The following is a 27,259-nucleotide window of genomic DNA, read 5'->3' as shown; positions in this document are numbered from 1 at the left end:
ATGCTCCAGTCCGTACATAGGGCAACCAAATTCTCAGTTACGGTGTCGTACTTCTAATACAAGCCGACCCGATTTCGCTGCAGCTTCTCCACAAACAAGTCAACTTCTTAAATGTACTACAAGGTAATTAGAATTTAGGGAAGAGCAAGTGGGCTGGTTTTTTTTCAGGTAAGAGGTACAACAGGGAATTTTTCTTAGTTTAATAAGAGCTGAGCCTGTGCTTAGGACAAAAAGTATTTATATACACTTGTATATGTACAGATATATGTATACCTATACTTTATATCAATATTTATAATTTTACTTTATACATACATAAGATGCTTAAAAAAATACATTCAAATCAAATTTTAAGCACCTAAATCTTGTTCAAAGTTGTATGCAAATTCACCATTTTTTTTTCACCCAAAAGCTCCTCTAAGAATATACACTCTGCCACTCCTAACAGTATGAACCATGGCCAAAGTCGCTTGCTTGCTCCCTGCAGAGGACTCAGGATCTGCTGCAGCTGCCCATCCAAGCATCCTAGAGGAGACTGAGCTGGTCTGAAGCCAGAGCGCCTGGCTCCTATTCCAGCTGTCACAACCAGCGCTGTGCAAATGATGCCTTAGAAGGAAAAGGCATTTCAGGGGTCAGAAAAAGAAATATCAGCTATAATTTCAGGGTGGAGAACTTCCATTCTGTCAGCTTTTAAGCTACCTTGTGTTCCCTCTAGATGGTATAACTGGAGCAGAGACTGCAGCAGATGTGGCTTCAGATCAGCAAACCATAATCACTCTCCAACAGCGCCAAACCCTCCTACGCTGAGATACAGTCCAATACTTCAGTCTTGCTTGAGAAAACAGATTTGATCATACAGGCACTAACATCTCATGTACATGCACTGCATTTTTGAGCAAGGCAAGGACTGCTACGCTATCCTATGCTCAAAAGCACTAAAGTCAGGATAACTATGAATACCAGTATTTTTGCTACTACTCCCAATTCCCTTATGCAGCTCCCATACTCCTTGGATGGGAGAGTGAGACAAACATGATTAAATGGTTGAAGTACAGGCATTTGGCATAACAATGACTAGAAAAATACATAACTAGATGATGATTTTAATGAGAGATTATTAAAATCATCTTCCAGCTTCTTATCTTACAACTGTGTCTCTGAGTTTACATCAGCTCATTTCCCTCTACAATATACTGCCCCCATTCATGCACGTATATCCTCTCCCTTTCCACACACACAGACTGATTCTTCATTTTGCAGCCAACAAAGTTTGCATATGGGCTGTCTGAATGCCACCATCTGGGCTGCTCTTTCTGAGCTCATCGCTGGACCACAGGCAAGTGATGCCAGCCTAGTGCTCTCTGCCTGGCACAGCAGCTCCCACTGGCAGAGCTTAGTTACTCGTTGTCTTTTTTTCCGCCTTGCTGTGCTTTGCCTGAGCCCATGTTTGCACGTTGTTCTTGGAGCTTTCCCCAAACTTGAAACTACTCACCTTTCCATTTGAGTTTCAGTCTCTAAATGTACTGTCTAGTGCAACCGGCTATACTGTCCTAACAGCCCCACAATTCACTCACCGCTGCGGCATCTAGGCATTTCTACATGCTTCATTTCATCTTCAGTCACATATATTGGCTCTATTAGAAATTGTTTTCAAGAATGTTGTTCCTACAACAGTTAACATACTACTGAAAAATCCTAGGGTATCATGATACTGTTGGATACACCACCTATCTATATGAGAGACGCTTTGAAAGAGGTTCCCTCTCTGACATAGATATAACTTATTGATCTTCTGCCAAGCCAGGCTGCAATGTCAATGACCTTCACCTCTTTTAAAGAAACTACCTTGTGTGCATTTGTCATCACAGTGTATCTCAATGGCTTTGGGGAAGTCAAAATGATTAATTATTTCTTACCTATGCTCAACAGGACGTGATCTTCATTTTCTTTAGAAGGAACCACAGAGTCTCGGAAAGGCTAGAAATAGAAAATTTGAGCTATATCTTTGAAGACACATAGTTGCATTTGTGCTTAGTTGCAAGCTGTGCTATAGGCTTTCAGAATTCTGTTCAAACACTATCAAGCAGCAGTCACAATTTTAGCCATTTTAATAAATGCAACAGATATGGCATGCCACTCAGGCTCCAAGATATGCATGTGAACCCTATGCACTCAAACTCTAAACACAAAGAAGTGACAAAACCATATCTCACTTTTCATGCAAACTCCAGTTTTTAGCCTGCTCTTCTCTTACAAAGTTTAACTGTGCCCTGACTAGTCAATATACAGTGTTTTGAAGGAAAGAGCAATGTATGTCTAAGATGCCTCCTTCTCTAAAGCCTGAGCTGTTCACACCTGTAGAAATATCAAAGGTCAGTTCATTCTTTATATAGTCAACTACAGCCTTTCTGCTAGATCAAAACAAGAGACAGTCAATGTGGTACCAGAACCCTTTCCCCCCAGCAAGACTCGTGAGCTGCAACACTCTGCCCCAACAAACATTTTCAACATAGACTCCAAAATGCATGCATATTGCAGAGATATAATTCTGAGATGACATAGATTACAATAGCAACATGTGAATCTGAAACAAATGGTCAATCTTCTGCACAGCTGGCAATTAAAAAAAACCCAAAACTAAAGAGGTCATCACTTTTATAATAATGACCTAACAAAAGTGGCAGTCCAACAACATTCCACTAAATTCGAATGTTATTAAAAAAAAAAAATCAAGAGTCATTGGCTATTGAGAAGATACCACCTTTACCAGATTTGCCAGATTTTACCAGGTTTTGTTTCTCTCAACCTAAATCATTATTTTAGCTTCATACCCAGCTGAGCTAATAATCAAGCTCCTCCTTTAAAAGGTGACAAAAAAACCAGAGACAGATTTTCTGGTTTTATAAACAGATACATATAAATAAATAGCAGAATATAAGACTAGAGATCAAATATAACTGACTATCCATAATGGGACTTCTCACAAATATTGGTCCCTCCCAAAAGCTGTTAGATACCTCAATGTAGAAGACAATGGGAACTGCCTTATTTTTTACATCAAGCATTTTTCCCAGTTAAGTCCAGTTAAGGACTCAGTTACCCACTAAGTCTCTTCTCAGAGACCAACTCCTCAGATGTAATGAATCATGCCATCTCAAGGATGAAGCTTGTGCAAGACAGGCTGTGCTCCCCCCAAACTGGCAGCTGAGTGAAGGCACTAAGGTTCACAACAAACACAGGAGCTTTCTGGTTCAAAAGCAGAGCTTGCTTCTCCAACCCAGCTTTCCAGCCCACAACCACATAACAAGTTCCGTCAAATAATAATCATCTATACACGTAACTATTCCCCCAGGATAGGAACAGGCAGGAAATGTTGTCTGGCAGGCATTAGTCACCTTATTTATTTGTTAGCTCTAGGAGGGACTCAGATAGCCAAGCAGAGGTTGCTGCTTCTCAATCTAAATGAAGCTTAGCTATTTGTATAAGGAGAAATCTTTACCTTCATATCATCCTGGCACAATTCATCAGATGCCAAGTTCACAGGACCTGTAAAAGCAAAGATTCCTGCCTTTAATAACAAGCAAATTCAGTTTGGGTCTGCTTTGGTTTCTGCTGCTGGTCTCTCCTTTTTCGAATAGGAGGGGGGGACACAAGGAGCGGGCAAACAGGCAGGCAAACCAGAACAATGGACATGGGCAGCCCATGCATCTCCCCACAGCAGCGTTCCCGTGGGCAGCATGCGAGCTGGATGCACAACAAGTGCTATGTTATTGTCACAGTTATGTTCAGGCTAGGCAAGCACAGCGATTTGTCAGCCAGCTGCAGATTAACCCCCACATGCTCAGAAAATCCACAGTTCTAGCACCATGCCCCACACCAACCCTGCAGAGCAGCTGGGCTCTGCTTTTCTTCTGCAGGGGCTTCATGCATTTTCTGAAATTAGACTTTGCATTTTCACTCCAAAAAGTAAAAAATAACTTCCATTCTGTCAGTCTTTTTTTTTTTTTTATGGTTTCTTCCCAGGGCTGTGGGGAGGGACACAGCACATGCAAAACAAGGACCACGCTTTGCAAGTTTTGCCCAAATGCAGCCTCAGGGACTATTGTGAAACAGCAAAGAGGAGTAATCTGGCTACAGGAATGCAAATGAACATCAGCATCACTCAGGCTTCCAGGAACGTTATTATTTAGTAAATATATTTTAAATAATAATAATTATTTAGCCAGAGTTATGGTGGTAAATATATTTCATTTTATATTAAATCTTTCAACTCAAGGTTCACATCTGTTCTCAGATACACAAATCCCCCTCCATTCTCCAGCTCCAGCAAATAGTTAAACTAAGTATGACTCAGCAGCCAGTACAGGGTGCTTTGGGGGACTTCCTTGAGGAATGTGGGGTTTTGGGACTTCTGTCCTTTCTTGGCATTGCACAAAGTCTATACTCAAGTTTTTTTAAAAAGAGCTGTATCAATATATCTTTGGAAAAACAATTCAAAGACAGCTGCCTATTATCTAAATCGCACAATCTTCAACAATGACAACCCTAACCTGCAGTCTCTGTGAGATGAAGTTCTGGGACGCAATTATGGGCCCACTGCAATCAGTGCATCAGTTGTCCCTGACCTCAGCAGTGTCCCGAGACACTGGCAGGAGTCAGGACTGGGTCCGTGCTGATCAGTATCTTGATCATTAATTTTTAATTAATCCACCTTCTTTAATTAACCTTCTGCAGCAGTCACATGTATACCTCCCCTTGCATCTAACAGTGCAATCACAGAGCACAAAATCGCTAGTGCCGTCAAAGCATCCCAGGCATCACCTTTCCACTAGAAGGAACAGACTATTTCTTCTGTAACTGTAACTGCAGAAACTTACTTTAAAAGCTTCAGTGGGAAGATATTTTTTACAGTATTGCCATGCAGTTGGCATTATTATTATTCAGTCTCACAGTTCTCAGAAATAAAAAGCTGTTTGCTCTATACCTAATATTCTGTAGAAGCACATGCTTTATCCTCCAGATAACAGTATTCAGTCAACTCATGGGCATGTAATTTCAAGGTCAGAAAACAGAAAAAAAGCACAAACTACTGAATTAGCCAAAATACCATCTATTTCACCTTTTGTTCTGCATCCTCACTGGATAATGTATCACTCCATGTATTTGAATTTAATTAAGTTGCTATGGGAGATCCACTGCTAAGATAGTAGCATCACCTTACACTGACCCACTGCTTTCGTATGATTGCATTTCACAAGAAGCAACATACTGCTATAGCAACCTCTACTCGATAACAGCTCACGGCTTCTTACAGCATTGTGTTTTAAAGGTCTGTTGATCTTGACTTTAGGCCCACCCAGAAGTGTGTAGTTACTGCTTCCTGGAATGGCAGCAGTTTTAAAATCTGAGGGAGATCCTTTCATGACATGAATGCACCAAATTAATGTCCTGAGCTTAGCAGTCACTTTATAAAGGAGTTCACTAAATGCAACTGAGAATGTAGTAAAAAGTACTCTGACAATCATTTCATACCATTTCTGCTTCTAGCAGCAACAGTTTTAACTCAGTCTTGAAAAAAGTTCTTTTGGTCTCCTGAATGCTGGCAAATGGAGAGTGTAAGGCAGGCTACTAGTCACCAGTAATGATCATTCATGATTTTTCAGTATCTGGATTTGGTGGTGGTTAGCGAAAGAGGCCAAAAAAAAAAAAAAAAGTCTCGTTTATCGAAATATGGTAACCAATGACACTATCAAAACCCAAGAAGGTTAAAAAACTTTGCTGCCCATCGATGTACAAACAATAGTTACAGGCTCCTCATGTCTACAAGTAGATAACACAGAGTATAAAATGTGCAAGCTTGATTACTACAATTTGTTTGTATAGGTCCTGGATACTACCAAAACATGGCATACTCTTCTTGCTGTTGAACTGAAATGAGATTTTTTTTTTTAAAAAAACAGGCATAAAATAACTCTCATGCATAAAGGCACAAAAGCGTATAGCTTCACTGAAAACACAAATAGGTAGGTGTGCCTATGCCAACATCTATGCCAAGTATCTTTGGTGTAGAAAGAGAATGAGAAGCTTTACAATCAGATCCAAAATGAGACTAGACATCCCAAACTGGTGATTCTCTCTCTGGATAATCAATATCCACTAATGTCTGTTATCTGCTTGTGCCAAGTCAGCCTGAATTAAAACTGCTTTTAGTGAAAAATATCAAAGTAATCATCACCTAGAAGTTGTATTGCCCAAGCTACTGCCACATGTAGTGCCACCTATCCAGGATATTCACTTTCCGTCCCTGAGGAGCAGCATAAAGATCAGGCTGGTCAGAGTACGGCCCTCAGATGAATACCCAGAGTCAATGCATTTGCACACTGTGTCACCGAAGTCAAACACAAACCTTGTATGGTGAATTGCCACTTATACTTACAGTCACAGATGCTTAGTTTGCAACTGCTAACAACTGCTTATCATTTCTCTGCAATTTTACCTTCCAATGGCAGAACACTTGTTGCCTGAACGCTGCTGAAGAAGTTGGGTATAAAACTCTTTTTCCAGCACTAACAATGGCAGCCTACATGTTTAAACACCAGCTACACAATGACTGTGTCCCCATTTTATCCATTCACTTAAAGTTACTAGCTGATGCCATCTGGAACTGCAGTCCCTTTCCTCTCTCTCAGTCTGGTCCTGATCCTGTCAGCAGTTTATGCAGGTGCTCACACTTCTGCTGCCCTCAGGAGGGCTGCCTCCAGCACAGCCACTGAGCAAGACCAAGCCTCTTGCAGAAGTCACAATCTTCAGCTTGCTGCTTCATCCAAATATACAGCATCAGCCACATAAGCAAAGGGCCAACTAATGAAAACTTTTAATAAATTCCTAACAATCATATGTAAACACCCAAAGTGTCATACTTCTGATGCTGAAGAATGACCTTTTTCTGTGATTTTCTTTTCAGCTCTAAGAGATGCTTGCTCCGAGGTACACAGGGATGTATTTTGGTAATGAAAAAGCGTTCCCATCAGCAAGCACAGTCCCACAACCCTTACAGAGGTAAACCGCTCACCAAAATATTGAATGTCTAATTGAAACACATGGGAATCTTGCCACATTAAGAACTCGGGGCTGGATCCCAAAACTATTCCTACAAAATGTTACTCCGCTCCTATCTTCTGTAACTTGAGTTATTTGGCTTTACTGGAATTTGCAGGCTGGAGTGTTCATTCAGTTAAACACTGCCCTCTCCTGGAATCTTCTGACATTTTTCTGGCTCTTACAATAAAATTAGTTAAGGCTTTTCCAGTCACTATAAATGCTATCATATTTTGTGAACAATTTCAGTCTGACATCGGAAAACCGATGCTCTGTAGGGAGTATCACAATTTACACAACTCTCGTAGTGTATGACTTGCCTATTCCACTGTTGTCTACTTACAGGTCTCTAATGTCATATGAAACGTGATCTTCCTGAATAAATAAATAGTGTATGAATCTGTGCCAACTTTCCAGAGCTTTTTAAGACTGCAACATTATGGAATAAAAAACTGTACCTTCTACAGAGCTTGCTGTACTGCAGAGCATTTTTGGACCTTCCACTGTCTCAACTTGGTTTGAATTAATACTCTATAAAAAAAAAAATCAAAATGACAGTAACTGTATTTGATGCCCATGACATTTACCTGACAACTCAAAAACAATATCAAAGACTAGCAAACAGACGTGTTGTAAGCAATACTGAAATGATCGACAGAAATTCCACAGAGTATTTTATCAGTTACCCTCCAGAGGAAACCGATACCAACTCCTCAAGAGGGAAACTGATAAAATATTTTCAACTACAAATTACCTCCTGCTTACCATACACGAGGAATCTAAAGGATCAGATTTAACATTCGTACTTCATTGTTTATAAACTCCTTCTCTATGAGAAAAGCAGCACAGCAGCTTTGCACTACGGCTCCGTTCAGAAGCCTAGTTGACCTTGAAAGCATCCCTATAAAGTGAGGAATTTTGACAGATAGGCAATACAAAGAGCCTAAACCAGGACTAAACACTGACTACATGGTAAACCCAGACTGGAAGGGAGAAGCCGCTCCCTCTCCACATCCATGGCCCCTGGCCCGAGCTGACCCCTCGCTCAGACACACTCGCTGACTATATCACTCCTGTTCAAAAGGAAGACAAGGCTAAGATCCAGTCCCTTATTTTAGCAATTATGTTCAAAGATTATAAACAAAAGGGGTGGAGGATAAAATGTCTCCTTTTGTGTAGTTTCATCCACAACACTGCTTGCTTCTAGTCCTTCCCTCTAATTAGGTTGCCTGTGTATTTGTCATCTACCAGAGCAGCAAACAGAGAAAAGGCATGGTAACCTGAATACGAAAGAAAACTTCAGAGATGACTCTGGGCTGAATATTGCAGCCAAACTGATTTGAAAGCCATGCAGCTGTCAAGCTAGCTATATCCCCTGCCTCAGTGGGGCTAGTTGCATTTTTCTCTGCTTGTCTGTTGGTGTGCGAGACACTTGCCTACTCCCATACCTATCAGGCAGAAATAAGCCAACTCCTAGGGAAACCACTAAATCTGTCCACCACCGGGCAACAAAAATACTTAAATTATGAGAAATTATCTTATTCATTTTGGATTATTTGGTTTGGCCTTTCTTTTTCCTTATTACCCTGACACCACTTCACATGTGTCCATTAGTTCCTGGATTTCTTTTCCTCTCTCAGAGGACCTCTCCCCTGCACTGCCTGTGCTGCCTCCAGCAACTGAGACAGCCAAACGGATCACATCCCCACACTGTTTAGGGCTCTGCTGGGAGTGCACGACGAACCACGCGGCCTCACTGACGGGTGCTGCTACCACCCCAGCAGTTTCTGCCCCAAGCAGGTTGCACAGAGTTCCAGCAATTCCATGCTTTTCCTCATCATCTTCAGAAATCTGTCCTTTGTATCGCCTAGCAGAGCCACAAAAACTTTTTGAACTGCAGGGCCCCTGAAGGTTTCCAGTGAAGGCACGGCTCCTGTATGGGTAACTCTAGCTTACTGACAACTTGTTTGTTTTCATTTTTCCATTACTCTTTTAGGCTTGTAAGGAATAGTCAAGGGACTAAAAGAACCCACAGACAAGGGACTGAAGAACATACTTGAGAAAGATAGGGATTTCTTGCATGAATGCAGAAACAGTTTGTGCTGCTCTCTAAGTAAGTCATCCATTTCACGCACACAAATCCAATGCTGCATGCCACCATAACTGAGAGAAGCTCCTTCTCTTTCGTACACGTCTTTCTGACCCAAGCCTAACATAGCAAAGTGGTCATTTATGCAGTCTCAAGATACAATAAACTAGATGTACAGTCTTAGTCTGCTGCAGATGAGCTGAATACTCCAGTGCAGCAATAAATTCTACCTCTATTTTAAAAAGACTATGTATCGTGAAATCTCTAATGCCCACCTTATGCTTTGGATCCAACTAATGGCTGCAAGCCCTTGTTTGCAACAGAAAGAAAACTAATTTTACCTTACCTTTTGGACATAACACATAGTCTAAACATGACAGTTTGATCATCCCTCCACATACACTTCAGGATGATATCTGGTGTATAGGAAGTGAACTAAACCATGTGACCTTCCCAGTTATTCTGGCTTATTTCTGTTTTATTAAAAGTAGTGCAACACTGATACTGGGCAGAGGGTCCCCGCAATGGAGGTTCTGGACTGCTGCAACCAGAGGAATGAGCAAAAGGGAAACCCACAGATGAAGGGTAGTAGGCTTTTTCCTGAAAATATCAAGTGCAGAATTTTGCAGCCTTTAAGAGTCTTTGTCCCTGAAAGCCATACAAACATCTAACATACCATACTTTCTTTTTTCATTTCAAAGACTGAAAGAAGAACAAGGATTTTATGAGTGCAAGAAAAAGCCAATGATGTAAATAACAATGCATTCTTCACTACCATCTTGGCTTTGCTGTTGGGTTTACGATTGTTTCCATGGAAAAGCCACACAGAAATTGTAGGTATTCTGCAAGCTACAAACACAGAATAACTTCTTCGTATTGGAACAAATCAAAATCTTGGCAGTGTAGTTACATGAGATTATACATAAGGACTATACAATACATCACACCTTAAGTTTTTGAGTTAAACATAACACAAGGGTCACATTCAAAGTTAAAAAAAACATGCAGAATGCAATAAAGGTAACTCAAGGAAAATCAGTGCACAAATAAGGAAACCTGAAGTTAAGCATGGAAAAGAAAAGCTGAATTTTAAGACCAGAAAAAGAGAAAAGTCTATTTTTAGTGTGGCTTTAGTTTGCTAGTTTTATATAGTCACACAGTCTCAATCTAAAAACGTAAGTGAGCACCTGCATTGCTATTAAAGAACATGTACTTTCCAGTGTTCTCCTCCTTACTGAAATTGAGAGATGTCCTGAAGAAAATCACAGCAGTGCTCCAGACACCTTATAGTAAAATAAGACCTACTACACCATAACTAAACTCTATAGCAAAAGTCTGTACTCTGTATTTCTGCTATAAATAATAGACTGGGGTTGGCTCTTGATAAAGGCTCCCAGGCATTACACTACTAGATGAAAGAATGGAACTAAATTAAATATTTAATATGTTAATTAAGTATGTGCAATTAAAGACACAGAGATTTCAGGGAAAGATATTCTCTGTAGAGTGCACAATGATTCAAAAACAACTTGGGAGGTAAAGGAGGCTTTGATAAAGTTCTCAACATCTCTTATCCTCCAGTTTCACATGTACAATGTGCTACACTTACACAAAGTAGAAGCCCACAACAGTAATCCTGCAATTAGACTGGCCATTAATGAGACAGGCAGCTTAAACTAAAAGGCTACTCAAGAAAAACAAATCCAGCCTGAAGAGTCTATAGCTGGAAATTATTGAAGAAAATCTGTGACAATGCCCTGAGCTAGATAGGTACCTACCTGGTAAAGAAGAGGTCTGTCCCAGAAGTATTTTCTGAAGAGCTTAATGTCCGACTCCAGCAAGTGCTGTGTGGTGTGGCTAAGTGTCAGAGTCAGAGCTCCTGATGAATGAACAAACTGCACACAAGCACCCTCGCTGATCTCCGCTCTTGAAATGTCAGGTGAGTGACTGCCCTGGAAACTGGAACAACACGTTCTTTAAAGCAAAGCAGATGCTCCGCACACAGGTAGAACAAAAGCACAGCCGTAGTGAGCTTTCTGCTCGCCTTCGGCAGGGCCCGTCGGGATCCCAATGCACCCACTGCAAAAACCAGAGGCAGAAAATCTGAAACATCCACTGAAAACACAGCTGGGCAAACAAATACTTACCAATGACTCCATTCAGGCCTAAGAACATACAGCTACTTCTAGCCATTCGGGGGGGGGGGGGAGAATATCAGCTTTAGATGGCTACTCGCTAGTAAAATAAGCCAGAAAGAGCAAGCCGTGACAACACCTATTTCTCCGTATTGCTGTAAATTAGCAATAGTACCTTTTCCTGTTCATGTTGCCATATATAGCAGTAGGACATGACTGGCAGCTAGCAGGTTTGTTATCCCACGACAGTGAAAAACAGAAAGTATCTCAAGGGAATACAGCATTGTTTGGACTTTACAAACAAATGAGACATTCATAACATAATGTACCGTACCGGTGTTGTAAGTATTTTTTTTTCAAACTGAAGTACGGATAAGTCTCACATAAACTATACACTGCATGGAGTCAGAACGGAAAGAGACACATGCCAAAATAAAAATGTAACCCAATTCTTGCCTATTTCTATTTGCAAAGAAAAGCCAACATTGAGAAGGGGCATCTGATGCTAAACATTTGGTACCCCAAGACACATACACATACACACCACGCAGCTCCTCAGGTCCGTACAGAGGAAACTCCAGACAGCTAAAACATGCCAGAAAGCACTTGTCCTTTAAGTCAGCGTGGCAGCTCTCCAGCAAAATAGGTTCATAGCACTGGCTTTGCTGCTGACTCTCCCTTATTCATTCAAACCTCAGCTTTACAGGGGTCACAAAGTCTGCTGAGGTTTTGTGAAAGTCAGGTCCTATGGTTCTGTTTATAAGTATTTCTCTCTATATATTTCAAGGGATGTCTTTACTTGCTGGTAATGTGTTGGGATTCAGCTGCAATAGTGCTGGGAGAGGTACCTGATGGTGCAGCTGGTCTTCTGTCACTTAACTGACTATTAATTGGTTTGCAAATGTAATGAAGGATTCAAATCATAAACTTCCATTAATTGTAAATACAAGTTTACCACTTAAAATGGTAATAATGGCAAAAAGCAAGAAACCAACACAAAATATGCAACTCTTGAGAAAAATGACAGTACTCCCCATATCCCTTAACTGATACAATTTTTTCAGAGGAAGCAACAAACCGTTATACTCACTTTGTGAAGACCTCAACAAGTTTGGAGTGCCCGTTTTGTAAAGCCAAATCTAATGGTGTTGCTCCATCCTCATTAGATAATGCTAATGCTGATGACCCTCCAGGCTGGGCTGCTAAGAACTGGGAAAGCTTAACCAACCCCAATTTCATTACAAGGTGGAGAAGAGTTTCTTTATGTTTTGGCTCTGAAAAAACACAGCAAACAAACAAAATAATCAGCAACAAAACCTAGCATTTTATTGGCTACGAAGCATCAAAAGAAACTTGTTATCATCTGCAGAAATATCACAGCTAAGGTTCAGACCTACAAAAGTACTTTGGCAGAATCCGTATTTCACTGAAATCAACAGAGTTAGATATTTACTTGCATCTGTGGAGCTAAACTAGGATATCCAAATACCATCTAATTTCAGCAGTCAAAGAAAACAGTTTGAATTAGATAATCTCAGTATTTCTCTCTTTGTATATGGTATAGCAGCATTGAGCACAAGAGATGCCCCACTATACTGCAGAAGGTAGTTAAGAGGCAATTTTCCAGCTGCTTTGCATTGCCTCAGCAACACAAAACACCTGGCAGCATGGCCAAATATATAAATTTAAAAAAAAAAAAAAAAAGTGTGTGATTTTTCAAGGCAGGCTACTTATCAGCACAGTAAGAGATCCTTAGAAGCACAGTGAGCTGTAAGCTAACACACATGTGGGTAAAATATAGAGGATAATTCTTGTGTTTCTCTTTTCAGAAAGGTGACCTCACCTGCCAATACTTCCTCTCCACTTTTCAGCACATAATCATCAAGCTCAGCGGGATGAAGCTTAAAATAAAAGAGTACACAATGATGACTTAATCACTAGATGCTGATTCTCCACTCCAGACCTTCCCTGGCCTTTATTCAAAGAAGGGTTTATCTGTCTACGTACACTCTCAAACACAAAACCTCTGCAATTTAAAGGCAATAAATAAAATTAAGCTCAAGTGCCACTCAACCAGTTCCTTACACTGATATTTTGGTATGAAGTTAAATATAAGGGTACTTTCACAAGGGTCAAGTATTTAAGGGCAGTTACTCTACAGCTCTCAGAACAACTGGCTGAAATCTATTAGGTTTCCAGTGATTTATGAAATTCCATTGAAATTTATCATCCTGATACAATGGACTTTTATTCTCTGTTATCCAACCAGTTCAGAACACATTATTGAAAATTATACACTCCAGTTGCAAAGGAAAGGTGAAGCTCCAGAAGCATATGTAGGTACATGCACACATTTGTGTAAATAATAGAGTTAAAATCAACAGTAAATTGCTGCCAAATTTCCTGTCTGCATCAATACTTAGAAGATAAAAATGTCTTGTAAAAGCAATTGGAAAACTGTCTTGTAAAAGCTTGGAAAGCAATCCCCCAGCAGAGAGAGCAGTTATGTAGCCAAAAAGCTAATAAACACATTTTTCAGAAACACTTATGCATTGAGCAAAGGTATCATATAGTTACAAGCAAATACAATGGCTCATGGCTGACTCCTGTTTAAGTACTCCCTCTGAAAGTCTCAGGAATATTTATTTTATAGAATCATCAAAAAAACCCCAACCTTGAAGAGTCCTCAAGAGGTCTCTAATCCACCCCTTTCCTTAAGTTAGTATCGGCTCATGCTAAATTGCTCCTGACAGATGTTTGTCTCATCTGTTCTAAAAACCTTCCAATGATGAGAGGTTTTCATAACCTCCGTAGGCAATCTACACAAGGGATAATTTTACCCTCACATTTACAAAGATTTGAAATGCCTAACCTAGCTCACCCTTTCTCAGTACAAGCCTGCTTCTTCTTGTCCCATCTGAAACAGGCATGAAAACCACTTCATTCCCTTCCCTTTGCAGCTTCCTTTTACATAATTGAAGGTTACTGTCATGTCTCAGCTGAGTACATCCTCTCCAGACATCTTAGCAGAACAGTTGCCTTCTGCAAAGCTGGACCTTTTGGAACATCCTGAGAGCTGGGCGCCAAAATCATTAGCCTCCTTTGAAAATGTTGGACTTGGATATGTTATAATATTAAAAAAAACTGTATCTCGCCATCTCATAAAGCCAGAATGGCAAGAAACCTAAGGAACTTGCTCTACTGCTCCATAGGGAAAATTACTGCGGGATCTCCACTGGTGATCAGTTTTTGCTCTGAATATTTGGTGGCAACACATCCAGACTTTTTACCTTTCTGTTTCAAGTGGAACCAAAACTTTCAGACAGAGTCAAATCCCAGAAAACCAGGTCAAGCTTCCTTCAACAAATGAAACAAATTCCAGACATCAGAGTAAAAGGGAGCTTCAGGACACAGACTCTAGCACTGTAACAGCCAGTAAACCTGCATGTAGTGTCTGAAACCTTTATTTCACTGCAGTTCTAACAAAAGCAGGCACATTAACAAGATGCAGGGGGCATTATTTAAAACAGAATATCATTAAACAGATACACAGTATGTACCTAAGTATTTCTAGAACACATCTATAAAATGTCACATGTCATTATTTTAAAAAAAATTCATCTTCAAACTTCCCTCTTACTTGTGGTTAGCCTACATGTGACCTGGCACATTAACCTGCCCAGGCAACACTTATTTTCTCCCCAGGTTTTGGGCAATAAAATTGCTTCTAGGTCTCCCCATTTCAGATTCTAGGCAAAAATGTGTCCAGCTGGACACAGGATCTGCTGCAGGATCCTAGGCCGCAGAGGAAAGTAGTGAACTATGGGGTTTTTTCCTCAAAGGTCTGCAAAATATTTCTAATTTCAGTCACTGTGAGACAATGATCATTGCTGCACTTTAGTTACCAACATTAATCATTAATTGTATGAATTATAGTGTTGACGTATCTTATTAAGCAAGAAGGCATATACGTTTCAAAGTTTTCAAGTACACGCAACTTTTAAGTCCACTGAATCCAACTCAAGCATTTGCAGAACTGCTTTGCTAAACAGCGATATGGAACCATAGAATGGCTTGGGTCAGAAGGGACCTTTAAAGATCACCCAGTTCAACCCCCCTGCCATGGGCAGGAACATCTTTCACTAATCAGCCTGCTCAAAGCCCCATCCAACCTGACTTTGAACTCTTCCAGTAATGGGACATCCACAACTTCTCTGGGCAACCTGTTCCAGTGTCCCACCACCCTCATCATAGAAAATTTCTTCCTTATATCCAATCCAAATATACCCTCTTTCAGTTTAAAATTGTTGCCTCTTGTTCTGTTGCTATAGGCCCTGATAAAATGTCTTTCTCCACCTTTCTCATAAGTGCCCTTTATATATTGAAAGGCTGCAATAAGGTCTCCCCAGAGCCCTCTCTCTTCCAGGCTCACAGGAGAGGTGTTCCATCCCTCTGATCATCTTTGTGGCCCTCCTCTGGACCTGCTCCAACAGGTCCATGTCTTCCTTGTGCTGAGGACTTCAGAGCTGGATGCAGTACTCCAGGCGGGGTCTCACAAGAGCAAAACCCACACAGTGAGTGTCTGGCTAAAGTCAGCCCACAGGGAATACAGAGGCATGAGGATCTGACTCCAACCCACAGCTTCAAAGCCCAACCAAGCACTATTCATCAAACACCTCGGTCTGCCTGGATCTGAGACCTTCTTCTATGGAGGAACATTTAAATGAGCAGGGCTCAGGCTTCCCAAAACCCATCCAGAGACAGTGGAAACAATGGCTGATGTGCCACTTCAAAAATGGGAGACCTCAGTTCAACTTCCTCCTCAGACAGATGGGATTTGAACCCACACACATCTTCAAACTTCCTCTGATCATTCACCTGGTGGGAGTATGCCCTGCCCCCTCCATTGCAGAGTAATTGAAAATGGGTCATGGTGCAGAAGGAAATCCAAGGGATGCTGGGCAGAAGACCAAGAAAGCAGCAGACTGACGACAACGCAAAAATCAGCTGGGAGAAGTCTCTGCTGTTTGGACATGGATGCATTTCTCATTAGACTGTCATCAGATGTGAAAAATGATGCTGAGAGCCCAGGTGTCTCCCTCGCTTGGAGAATGCCCTAACCATTCAGACACAGTACAAAAACGTGTGCCAGTATCTTCCCTTTCCCTAGCTATGTTTATGAATAGAGATTGATAACATCATCTGTGCTTTGCACTGGCCCCATTGGTATTTCTGTACTTCAGACAGCCTTCCCCACAAGGACTTTGGCAGACTCAAGGCCGTGCCACCAGTCTGGACCCCAACTGGCGGATGCCAGGCACCAGCACTCCCTTGTCTGGTGCCAGGGATTTCCAGTTTAGATACCCAGGAAATGCTGTGGTCCAAAACATAGCCGCTGAACAAACATCATGCATTTCCAGGCTAAAATGTTCACTGAAAAATTAGTTTTCAGAATTGCTCCTTGGTCTGGAGTATTTAAATTCTGCTAAAGCCCAGGTTTAGACATCAAAGTGGATTCTTTGGATGTTTCCAACTAGACCATTTTTTCTATATACAGTGTTAATAACCAGCCAGCAGAGAAGTCCATCTAATTAAAACACATGCAAATATATCAACCAGTATTACGCTGTCGTGGTTTAACCCGAGCCAGCAACTAAGCACCACACAGCCACTCACTCACTCCCCTCCACCCAGTGGGACAGGTGAAAGAACTGGGGAAAAAAAAAGTAAAACTCATGGGTTGAGATAAGAACAGTTTAATAGAACAGAAAGGAAGAAACTAGTAATGATAATAATAACAATAATAAAATGACAATAATACTAATAAAAGGATTGGAATATACAAAACAAGTGATGCACAATGCAATTGTTCACCACTCGCTGACCGATGCCCAATTAGTTCCCAAGCAGCAATCCGCCCCCCAGGCCAACTCCCCCCAGTTTATATACTGGACATGACATCACATGGTATGGAATGCCCCCCTGGCCAGTTTGGGTCAGCTGTCCTGGCTGTGTCCCATCCCAACTTCTTGTGCCCCTCCAGCCTTCTTGCTGGCTGGGCATGAGAAGCTGGAAAATCCTTGACTTAGTATAAGCACTACTTCACAACAACTGAAAGCATCAGTGTGTTATCAACATTACTCTCACACTAAATCCAAAACATAGCACTATACCAGCTACTAGAAAGAAAATTAACCTATCCCAGCCGAAACCAGGACATAAGCACACTAAGCATCTGATTAAATACTAACCACACCCCAACTCTCAGATTAAAAACACAGAAATAAAAAGGCAAACTTTACTCTGAACTCCATTCTCTGATTAAAACTTTGGCCTGGGGCCACTGGGTTTCAATGTATATTGTAACACTGTAAAGAAGCCAGATAAACTTGCTCTCGGCAAAGTAAGATTAGGACTTTCCCACTCAGCAAAAAGAGAGCCCTTAGGAAACCTTCCTGAACAAGAGGATAGCATTCTCTCTCTGCTCCAACACTGCTGCAAATAAAGTTACTCTTTTGGTGACCAAACCTTAAAAACAATGCAGTATGAGTAAGTCTGCTACAAAAGAACCTAGTTTTAAAAATAACTAATAAACAGTAATTAATCTTTGTGGTCTTAGAACACCATCTACAATAATAGCTTTTATTATCTCACTACAAATATTCCTGTAACTAATTTTTATCTGCCAACCTAACAACCTTCATCTAACCTTAAGCTAAATTTGTTCATGGCTAGCTTGAATGCACATGGGAGCAGAACCACCCAGCAGCTCCACTTTTTTTCACCTGTGATGCACTTAGAAACAGCACTTGCATTCCTCCCCATCCTTCACCTCTATAGACTATGTGTTTGGTGGGCTACTCTCCTCTTACTACTCCCACCTATAGCTTGCCCAGGAGTGAGCAGAATCTGATGACGTAAAGCAATTACTAATAGCCTCATGATACTAAAATCTGAAATACAAATTGTAAAGTTGGAAGGATAAATGGAAAGGTAAATATGTTCTTTCAATACAAGGAAACTATTTTTCACCACGAGGATGGTCAAACACTGGGACAGGTCACCCAAAGGGGTTACAAACTCTCTGTCCTTGGAGGTGCTCAAAACCTGACTCTAAGCAACCTGACCCAACTCCAAGTGGAGGGTAGGACCAGGCCACTTCCAGGGACCCCTTCCATCCAAATTCTGCTGTGGTTCTATTCCAGGGTCAGCAATATCAAAACAAAAAAAACCAAAAAAGACATGATGACTGATAATAAGCTTTTTAAATAGATCTGCCTAAAAAGAAAAATTTGCACTAAAAAAAAAGGATAATTCTGAAACAACTGAGGTTTAACATTTTTTCTCTTAAGAACGATTTCCAGTTTCAGTTCTCCTCTTTCACCACCTCCTCCTACAGCTCCTCACTGTGACAGAACCAATGGCATTTTCCCACACTTTTCACTTTCTTTTCCCCTTCCCTTGAGGAAGGTTTCAAATGTGGCAAAATAGGGGGGGGGGGGGGGGCCGGGGCACAAACAAACAAGACAAAAAGAAAACCATCAAGAAATTAAAAAAAATGTTGTGAAAAAACAACATAATTAATTCAACTGCATTCAGCTGCAAACAAGAAGAAGATGAGGGAAAAATGAAAAACACAAGGCTTCTTCAACATATTAATATTGAAATGGTATAAGGTAACATTTTCCATTAAGACACAAAACCGACAATTCCTAAGATCTGAAAGACGCACTGCTGGCTGATTCATACAGGGTCAGCTACTGCAAGGCAGGTGGTGCTGTAAAAGATATGCACTATCAGGATGTTGTTTTGCATTGCATCCCGATTCTGCAGCCAAAAGACTGAGTTACACAGAGCTGAGCCAAACACAGTCTGTTTTAAACATTAAATAAATCCTTTTGTTCTTCCTTGCACCTGAATCCCTTCCTTATGTCCAAAACAATAAACTAAAAACAAGTACTTCTCTCTGACAGAACTGACTAAGCCCTTTCAGGGCTATGAATCTCATTCATATCCTGGAAGGAGACTAAAAACCTCAAGACTTGTGACTTGAAAAGCAGGGGGGAGACATCAAAACTGGCTGACAAATTCCAGTTTTTCCTGGCTTCATAGTTTTATGCATTACTGTTCATTTTTTTTATTTTTCCGTTAGGTATGAGATTGTTTATAAAGCCATCTTCAGTGCACCCTGCTGCTGCAAAAATACACACAAGTGGTTCTCTGAATAGACAGTGGTCACAATGCACGAAGTCAGGTACATGACAGCCCATCTGAGGGCAGGGCTGTGGTGACATCTCCCCTTTCCACTTACCGAATATCTGGAACATCCCCCTTTTCTTTAATTAGTTCCCCTATTCATCATACATTTATCAACTAACACCCAGAGGCTGGCATCAATACTGCAGAAGAAAAGGAAGAGATGAGGGAAGGTTAAGCTCCATTGCAAAGATGGACTTTAAGGAGTCTTGCCCCAGCAGTTTTAGCAGCAGGAGGGTTAGAGAAGGATCCCATCCACCAGCCCCATGTGATAAAGGCTGCACATGGTGCCACCACCTACGCTGTCAGGTGAAGCTTCAGTTGATTTTACTGCTTGGGTGACCCCAACAAAGATGCAAAACACTACAGGAGATAGTTTCTATTAGCAGAGGAATATTCCTCATTCTTTTGTACTGCAGCCAAACACTGCCTGGAGCTGTTTGGTTTAAGACACTTGTTTACTGAGCACCATCGGAGTGCTCAACACCAGGCGGGGACACCCTCTCAGCCAGGAGCAGAGAAGGGTTCTCCAGTCCAGTGCCGACTCAAGGTTGGGGTCCGGGTCAGACCATAGCTTCATACCTGGTCTCTCCAGCAGCAGAGCAGGCTTCTGAGCCCCACTACTTATATATTGCCTTAAATAGGAAACTTAATCTCTCGTATCTCTTACAGTACTTGCTGTACTGTCACTCTGCATATCACCATCTCCTCCATGTGCTTGGGGCTTTTCCCGAAAAGCCCCTTTGTGATCAGGGGGATCTCAAACATCTCCTCTCTGCTATTAGTACCACTGACGAGGAGATGAGGATCAGACGCTTGCTGGGGACCCGCAGGTTGAAGCATGCTTGCCAATATCTTGCCCCATGCTGCAGGTTTCTTGGTCAGAAGCGGGCACTGGAAGACACTCCTCTGCTTCCCGACACCGAAGCAAGCATCCTCCTCCCTCTGCCCCATGCAGTTTCCAAAGGGGCAAACTCCTACAGGGCCAAAGAACTGTCTGTTTCTCTAACCCCTATAAACTGTCTGACCAAAAAATATTACCTCCCCTCAGAAATCTCACTACACCTAGAAATATTTATCTGCTGTTCCCAGTGTTCTCCTAATTCCATGAAGGAGTCCAGGCACTTTCCCTCCCTCTCCCTTTCCTTCTGCAGGAAAAAAGGAATCTAAAATTCCAACTGAGGAAAAGACACAGACAGAATCTTCTTTAATTTAGATCAAAAATATGACATGCATCAGCCAGGTTTGAACTGGTGCAGCTTAGCAGGAATGTGCTTAATGCCAAGTGTAAACAGTAACAGGATTTACAAAGAAAAGGGCAGGGACAGGGCAATTAAGTCAAAATGCCACAGAAAATAGAAGAGTGTTCCCCAAAGGCAGAATATAAAGCAGCAAGGTTGGGTAATTCGGTTCACTCCAAAAGACCCTTTCCTAGAAAACAATTACGAAGCATTTATGAAATAAAACAGAAATTATCCTTCTTCATGAAAGGGAATTAAACAAGTATAGACACTGTTCCCTTCCCTATGATCCACAATTAATTTTCATAATTCAGCTGTAATTTTATTGCTTCTACTAATAGCCTTAAACCTAAAAGAGCACTCTTCCTCTTGAAAATAACTGTAAATAGTGGCAAAGCCAGCAGCAACTCTTCTTGTTTGATTACCGGCACAGTTAAGTTACGCAGACAACCTGAACTCAGCCTCCCAGCAATGCCCTTAAAACAACCAGAAACTGAGATGCCCTCAGCCTCCTGTATGTAAGGCAGACCCCTTGCAAGGTCCACACTCTGTGCTCCTACTCCGCCTCCAACAGCCAAGGGATGTAAGCCTGAGTGTGTCAAGGACAAAAAAGTTGCAGTGAAGATACTGAACCTATGCCTGATGGTCCCTGGGGACTGCCAGTCCTAAAAGACTGCCCTAATCTGAGGGTACTAAAAGAGGAAAGGTTACTTGGAATCATTTTTCTCATCCAGATTAAACCACTCCATCGTTCTTTTTTTTTGGTAAACTGAAAAACTATGGGAAGATTCTCCTTTTTTTTTTTTTTCTTCGAGCAGCTCTAATAAGGTATTTGGCTTTATATTTAATATTGATGATCTCCATAAGTTGAATAATCCAATTTTCAGACGGAAAATATCCTTTACAAAGGTGCAATCAACAAGAAAATCAGCTTCTCTCTCTCCCTCCTCCCTATCCCTCCTTCCCCTTTCTTCAAACCCACCAACAAATAAACATCTAAGCATAGCAACTCTGTTGGGACCTCAGTTTCCTCTAGCAGCGAACTGCTTGTGGACCAGGTGACCTGAACATCTGACCAGTTTGTGTGAGTGAGCAGCTCCTGATGTGGTTGTCACACAGGCACTTACTACAAGTGAGGATTACCAAAAGGTTCATGCTTTCTTGTTTCTTTTGTTGAACTTCAAATAATGTGGTTAACAAGTCCTGACCTGTGCAACTGCACTAAATTCCTGAATTATTTGCAATGCTCCCTAAACAATCCAGGCTCTCTCTTTATCCAATTGGTTTTGTACCTTATAAAGAGAATGCAAACACTTTTTCCAAATACCAAAACTCCTATGAATAAATTATTCTTCTATCTTTCCATCGACCCATATGTTTCTAAATCCTCATAAAAATGAATGAGGTCCAAAAACACCAGATGGTGCAATGATCTTCTCCAGCAACGTGTCACTCAAAAGTAATTTCTTTCCAGTAAAAATAGCCCAGCACCTCTGAAAACTGACGGAATCTCACAAGCATGAGGTCCTAACTAGTGACAGATGATAGCACCCACACCTTTCACAACACCAATACTATTAAGAACATCCTGACACTGTCAAGTGTCAAGACACCCTCAGACCGTTGGCGCAAGGAGTTGCAGGGACAGCAGGTAGGGAAAGAAGGTCTCGTCCTCTTTCTAAATCCTCATCAATTCTCTGTTTCTCAACCATTTTGATCTTTTGCAGTGTGGGGAAGAAACAGAGTGCTGGGACAACCCTTTATCTCCTCACAGTGGAAGATGAAGAACCTTCTCCTCCTCTTCTCACCTATGCTGAGATCTGAAGCCCTCCTGCCCCAGTCCATCCCCTTCTCCCTCCCTCTCCTTCCCCTGCATGCACAGGCTCCCTCAGCCACATGCAATCCTGGGCTGTGCTTGGCCTCTTGCCTTTGGGGACAAAAACACAGGGGTGGAGACAAAAACACAGAGGTGGGGACGGCACGAGGAAGCAACATGAGTCAGTGCTTTTCAGAGTCAGGTGAAAGGAGAATATGGCTGTAAGAAGAATCAAAACTATATTTTCAGAAAGGAGAGAGAAAGGATACAGGAGCCAAAGAAAAATTATACAAACTGCTTAGAGGATACCAAAATAGATGTTAGGCCCAGCCCAAGCCCAGACCTCAGAGAGAGACAAAGGGAATGACTGACCTCCCTTGGGCTGAAGGAGAAGCTGCCTGAAAAGCTTTCAGGAGCCCCCCACTCAACAAGGACGGCCAGTAAGCACTGCCCAGGCAGGACGGCACTGAGAGCTCCTCACTGTGCATGAGCAACACTACCAGGCCCCAGGAATTTAGATCAGTTTTTGTTTTATTCAGAAACAAGGGGAAAAAACCCAGGCTTATTTAAGAGCAATGACTGGGGTACAAAGGTAGATGTCACCTCTTCAGTGCAACAATGCCCATGAGGCAACCACTAATGCAGCATGCTCAGGACATGCTCATCTAACATTTCAAACGTTCACAACGACTTTGTATAGTGACAGGAGCACAGGTCCCTGCTTTTCTGCTGTATTCAAATTTCATTTATGTGTAATATTTAAATCTGAAAAGTGAACAAAGTATGAAAAAGGCACAGAAACAATAAAATACAAGTCCTATGAAAGCCTCATAGGGCAACATACTGTCTTCCATATAAATGTTGCAGTACACCTGAAAATTAACAATGAGCATAACTAAAAAATGAAGTAATTCTGCTGTTTGGATAGCAGCTGCCCTGACAGAGCTTAATCTGGTACCAGCTGAGCTGATCTCTGACCCTCCGGACCCAAAACAGAGCCAGCACAAACCTCCCCATGTTTCAAGCAAGCAGGTACCCAGTTGGCTTTGCCTGAGCATCTCTCAGTACTGTTGGTATCCTGCTGATGCTTCTGGGTTGGGCTTCAACCAGTTTTGATGAAAAGCTTAGCCAAGTCTGTGAACAAAACTACAGCTGATTTCTTCAGGCTTTAAATCAAGGTCTTCATTGCCAAGATCCAGCAGCCATTCCAGCAGTTGAGTTATGTGAACAAATATTTACTACACACCAAAATGAAACAAGTAACAGCTTTGGGGTTTTTTTTTATTCTCTCCTGTCTAGCCAATATTTGAATGATACTTGGTACTTGTTTTTACATCTCTTGAAAGAGCTGTTTACAACAGACAGACAAAAACCATCCTTCTCCTGAGCAAGGCAGTAGCAGACTTCAAGCTATGTGTCATTAAGAATTAGAAAGATTTAAGACAGGAAAAAAGCCCTCACCCAAAGAAATTCACTAAGTGCTGTGTTTTTACTTCCCAGAAGCTTGCCTGAATGTCTCTTTCAGTTTGGCTCATATGGAAACTGCCTGTCCTCCAACTTTTAGCAATTTAAAGTAGTAAAACAGAAACAGCCCAAAATACCAAATTTTCAATGAAAAACATGTGAAGCCATCAAGTTTAACACTATTTCCAACCTCAGCTATAAATCAGCTGGGTCTGCAAAAAAAATTATACACTCCACCAAAACCCAACTAGTTTTCTGTTTGCAATGAAACCAGGAAAATTTCACCCAATTTTGTTACAAAATTTTTCAATGGCATACCCTAATGTAAAGTTTCTTGTATATTTTCATCCCACTTCCTCTACAATAAAAAAAGCCACAAAACTTGTTTAATGATATTCTCCCAAAGAATGATCACAGTCATAAATAAAGCATAAACACTGACAGAACCATGATAAAAATTATGTTTATTCTATACATCAGAATGCCTACAGTAACACATTCTTCTGTTTTATGACTGTCTACTTTTTGTCTGCGTAATTGAAATATCTCACTTGGTTGGAATCATGGCAGCAATACTTTACTGCTGCAATTCTTGCTTTTTTTAAACAGACAGCTCTTTAATCTTGCAAAGACAGAGTCTATTTATAAATAAAGAACTGTATTCACAGTGAGTCAAGGCAGAAAAGGTTTCTGGAGAGACTGCGTTACAATAACCATTATTATGCTTTTTAAACCTCTGGGCACAAACCAAATCTCGGATTACCCTTCTCACACTTGAACAATTTTTCATCTTAACCACAAAATAAAGCGCAAGGGTTGAGAACCTGGGATAAAATGGAGAGGTACTATGCTCTGAACTGTGCACCAAACCACTATTAAAAGCCTTCCAACTTAAAATAAAACCTTACCACCTTCTGAGGAGCTTCCAAGGATGTTCCAGGTCGATGGCAATTCTTCATGAGCAACAGCCATCATCAAATCATTATCCAGGGACTGCAGATCTTTTATCCTTAGCCCAAACTTATCCAGCAACATCTTGTGACTAGTGGCAGTGCCACATTTTGCGTGATCAACCAGAAAGCGAGACAACTTGCAAGACAGATTCTCTCTGTAAGTAACAGGACAGCTGCCGAGGACCACAGGTGAGTATCCCCTTGTGTACATTAACACAGAGACAGAAACTGTTTCTTGGCATCCATGGCCTATAATTACATTGTAAATTAATCACTAGCATTACCTATGTTCAGAAAATACATTAGTTTTTCCTCATTCCCCTCCCCCCGCATTAAAAGCTGTGACTACTCATCCAGAATTATTTCATTCTTCCCTCTAATTATATCTATTTGTCATAGTGCATCCACCAACCATTTCTGGTGATGAACTTGGATTCAGCCAGACTGTGAACTGCTAGTCCTTCCAATTATACTAACACAATTAATTCAAGAACCAGTCTTTCTAGGTCAAGGTTCTTTAACCACAATGGAAAGAAGAGGTAGCCACATCAGGATGAAATCCCACAAATCAAAAGCCTGAAGGTTCTTGGATAAGAACTAAGAAAAATGAGATGCTCATGAAAAGAGTGGTAGAGTGGCCTGCAACACTAACTCTTAGTAATATATCTATGTATTAACACCCATTTTGTACTTACCCATTGTCTCCATGTAGGCCAAAACCCAGAAGCTTTTAACTAATGCATGCTTCATGCTTTTGGCAGACTTGATTAAATGCTGTATCAACTCTCTAACTTAGAGCTGGGACTCTCTAAAGTCCAAGGGAGTTTGTCTCTCAAACCTCTGAAGTACCTTGTGCATTCCTCTTCCTCCTCCTTTGCCATCTAAGTGAGGGTGGATGTCATACATCTAAAACAGGTGTAAGCTGTCCCTCTCACTGGAGAGCTAACCATGACGTACTATGGATGCAAATCTAAATTTTCCAAAATATCGCTTAAGAACTACAAGTATATATGCAGTCTAGTAACTGCAGAAGAAAGCATGTACCTACCACATCTGCAGTTGTTTTTAAAGTGCTCTGCATTCCCTCATGTTTAATTTGGCCACTACGAAACAACACTAACATCAGCAGGGCTATATTTTAACCTCACACTTCATTTTCATTTGTTCATGGCTTCTGTTAGGAACAGGCAGAGGATTAAATGTTGCCTGTAGCCTCCTGTTTTTATTCCTAGCCCAGAAGCAATCATTTAACAGTGTCATTTCAGGCCTCAAAACTGCATTTTCTCCAGTTGTAATCCATGACAATCATTTACCATCTACAGGATCAAAGGAGTCACCATGTAACAGCAGCGAACTTTCCCTTTTTATACTCAGCAGCTATTTTCAGACTTTAAATCCCCTTTAGAAAACAAGCACAAATAACAAGCAGATCCTATTGCACAGGTACATCGTGTCTATAGCCACCTACTCACACAAATGAAAAGGTCACAAAGCACACAATAAAGGTGACAACCAGGGTTTATATTACATCCGTGAGGGCGACAATGACAAGGCAGAGAGCCGGCTGGGAGGCAACACAAATCCCCCGTCTGCAGCGAGGCACCCCTTGAACCCCTGACACTTCTGCACTGTGCGCTTCTCCAGCAGAGCTCCAAGCATCACACATCTCCACCACGAGGGCCTTGCATGCCACGCTGACTGCTGCACCCAGGGAAAGCTCAGACAAAAAACATGACTTCTGCAGGTGTTAGGATGCCTGGAGGCAAACAGTTGTGGCATGGAATTAATTCACATTAAAAATTATGCCATCCCTGAAGATTGCACTTTAATGCACACCCAACTATGCAAGCCCAGTAACACTGTCTGTGCCTGATACTGTGCTGCTGTGGATTGCTACGAAAAGCAGGATCACCTATGGTCAGTCAAACTCAGCCTGGATCCTAAAGGCCATCATTCAATTCCTGCTTTTCCTCCATTACAGAGCCATAAAACAGAGTTATACCAAAACGTCCAGTTGAGCCCAGCTTTGAAATGGGGGTGGGGTATACCAAAGAGATGACAAATATAAACAGGAGTTAACGCTCACCTGGAACAAGGGACTGAAGAGCATTGTCACTAACTCACTCAGCAAACATTATGTGCCTCTTCAGGGATCCATCATAAACAAAGTAAAACTCGGCATCCTCTGGGAGGTAAATGTCTTTGTC

General features: G+C 41.4%; 1 protein-coding gene across 5 annotated transcripts in view; it reads right to left on the bottom strand.

The window, feature by feature from the left end:
• Window positions 1-27,259, bottom strand: part of ARHGEF28 (Rho guanine nucleotide exchange factor 28) — a 118,996-nt gene that overhangs the window by 72,032 nt on the left and 19,705 nt on the right. For 3 of the 5 annotated variants that reach the window (XM_052777490.1, XM_052777493.1, XM_052777496.1), the window contains exons 2-6: window positions 12,413-12,596; window positions 10,966-11,266; window positions 7,557-7,629; window positions 3,500-3,546; window positions 1,917-1,977 (exon numbers count right to left, since the gene is read on the bottom strand). In XM_052777490.1, the coding sequence (XP_052633450.1) occupies window positions 1,917-1,977; window positions 3,500-3,546; window positions 7,557-7,587 (139 nt within the window). In that variant the 5' untranslated portion in view covers window positions 7,588-7,629; window positions 10,966-11,266; window positions 12,413-12,596. The remainder of the gene's footprint in view (window positions 1-1,916; window positions 1,978-3,499; window positions 3,547-7,556; window positions 7,630-10,965; window positions 11,267-12,412; window positions 12,597-27,259) is intronic. The other 2 variants (XM_052777492.1, XM_052777495.1) reach the window with 2 other exon arrangements.

This window comes from Harpia harpyja, chromosome Z (assembly GCF_026419915.1).
Source record: "Harpia harpyja isolate bHarHar1 chromosome Z, bHarHar1 primary haplotype, whole genome shotgun sequence".
In the NCBI taxonomy this organism is placed as follows: Eukaryota; Metazoa; Chordata; class Aves; order Accipitriformes; family Accipitridae; genus Harpia; species Harpia harpyja.
Note: the sequence above shows the minus strand (reverse complement) of the source record. Positions and strands in the feature narration are given on the sequence as shown.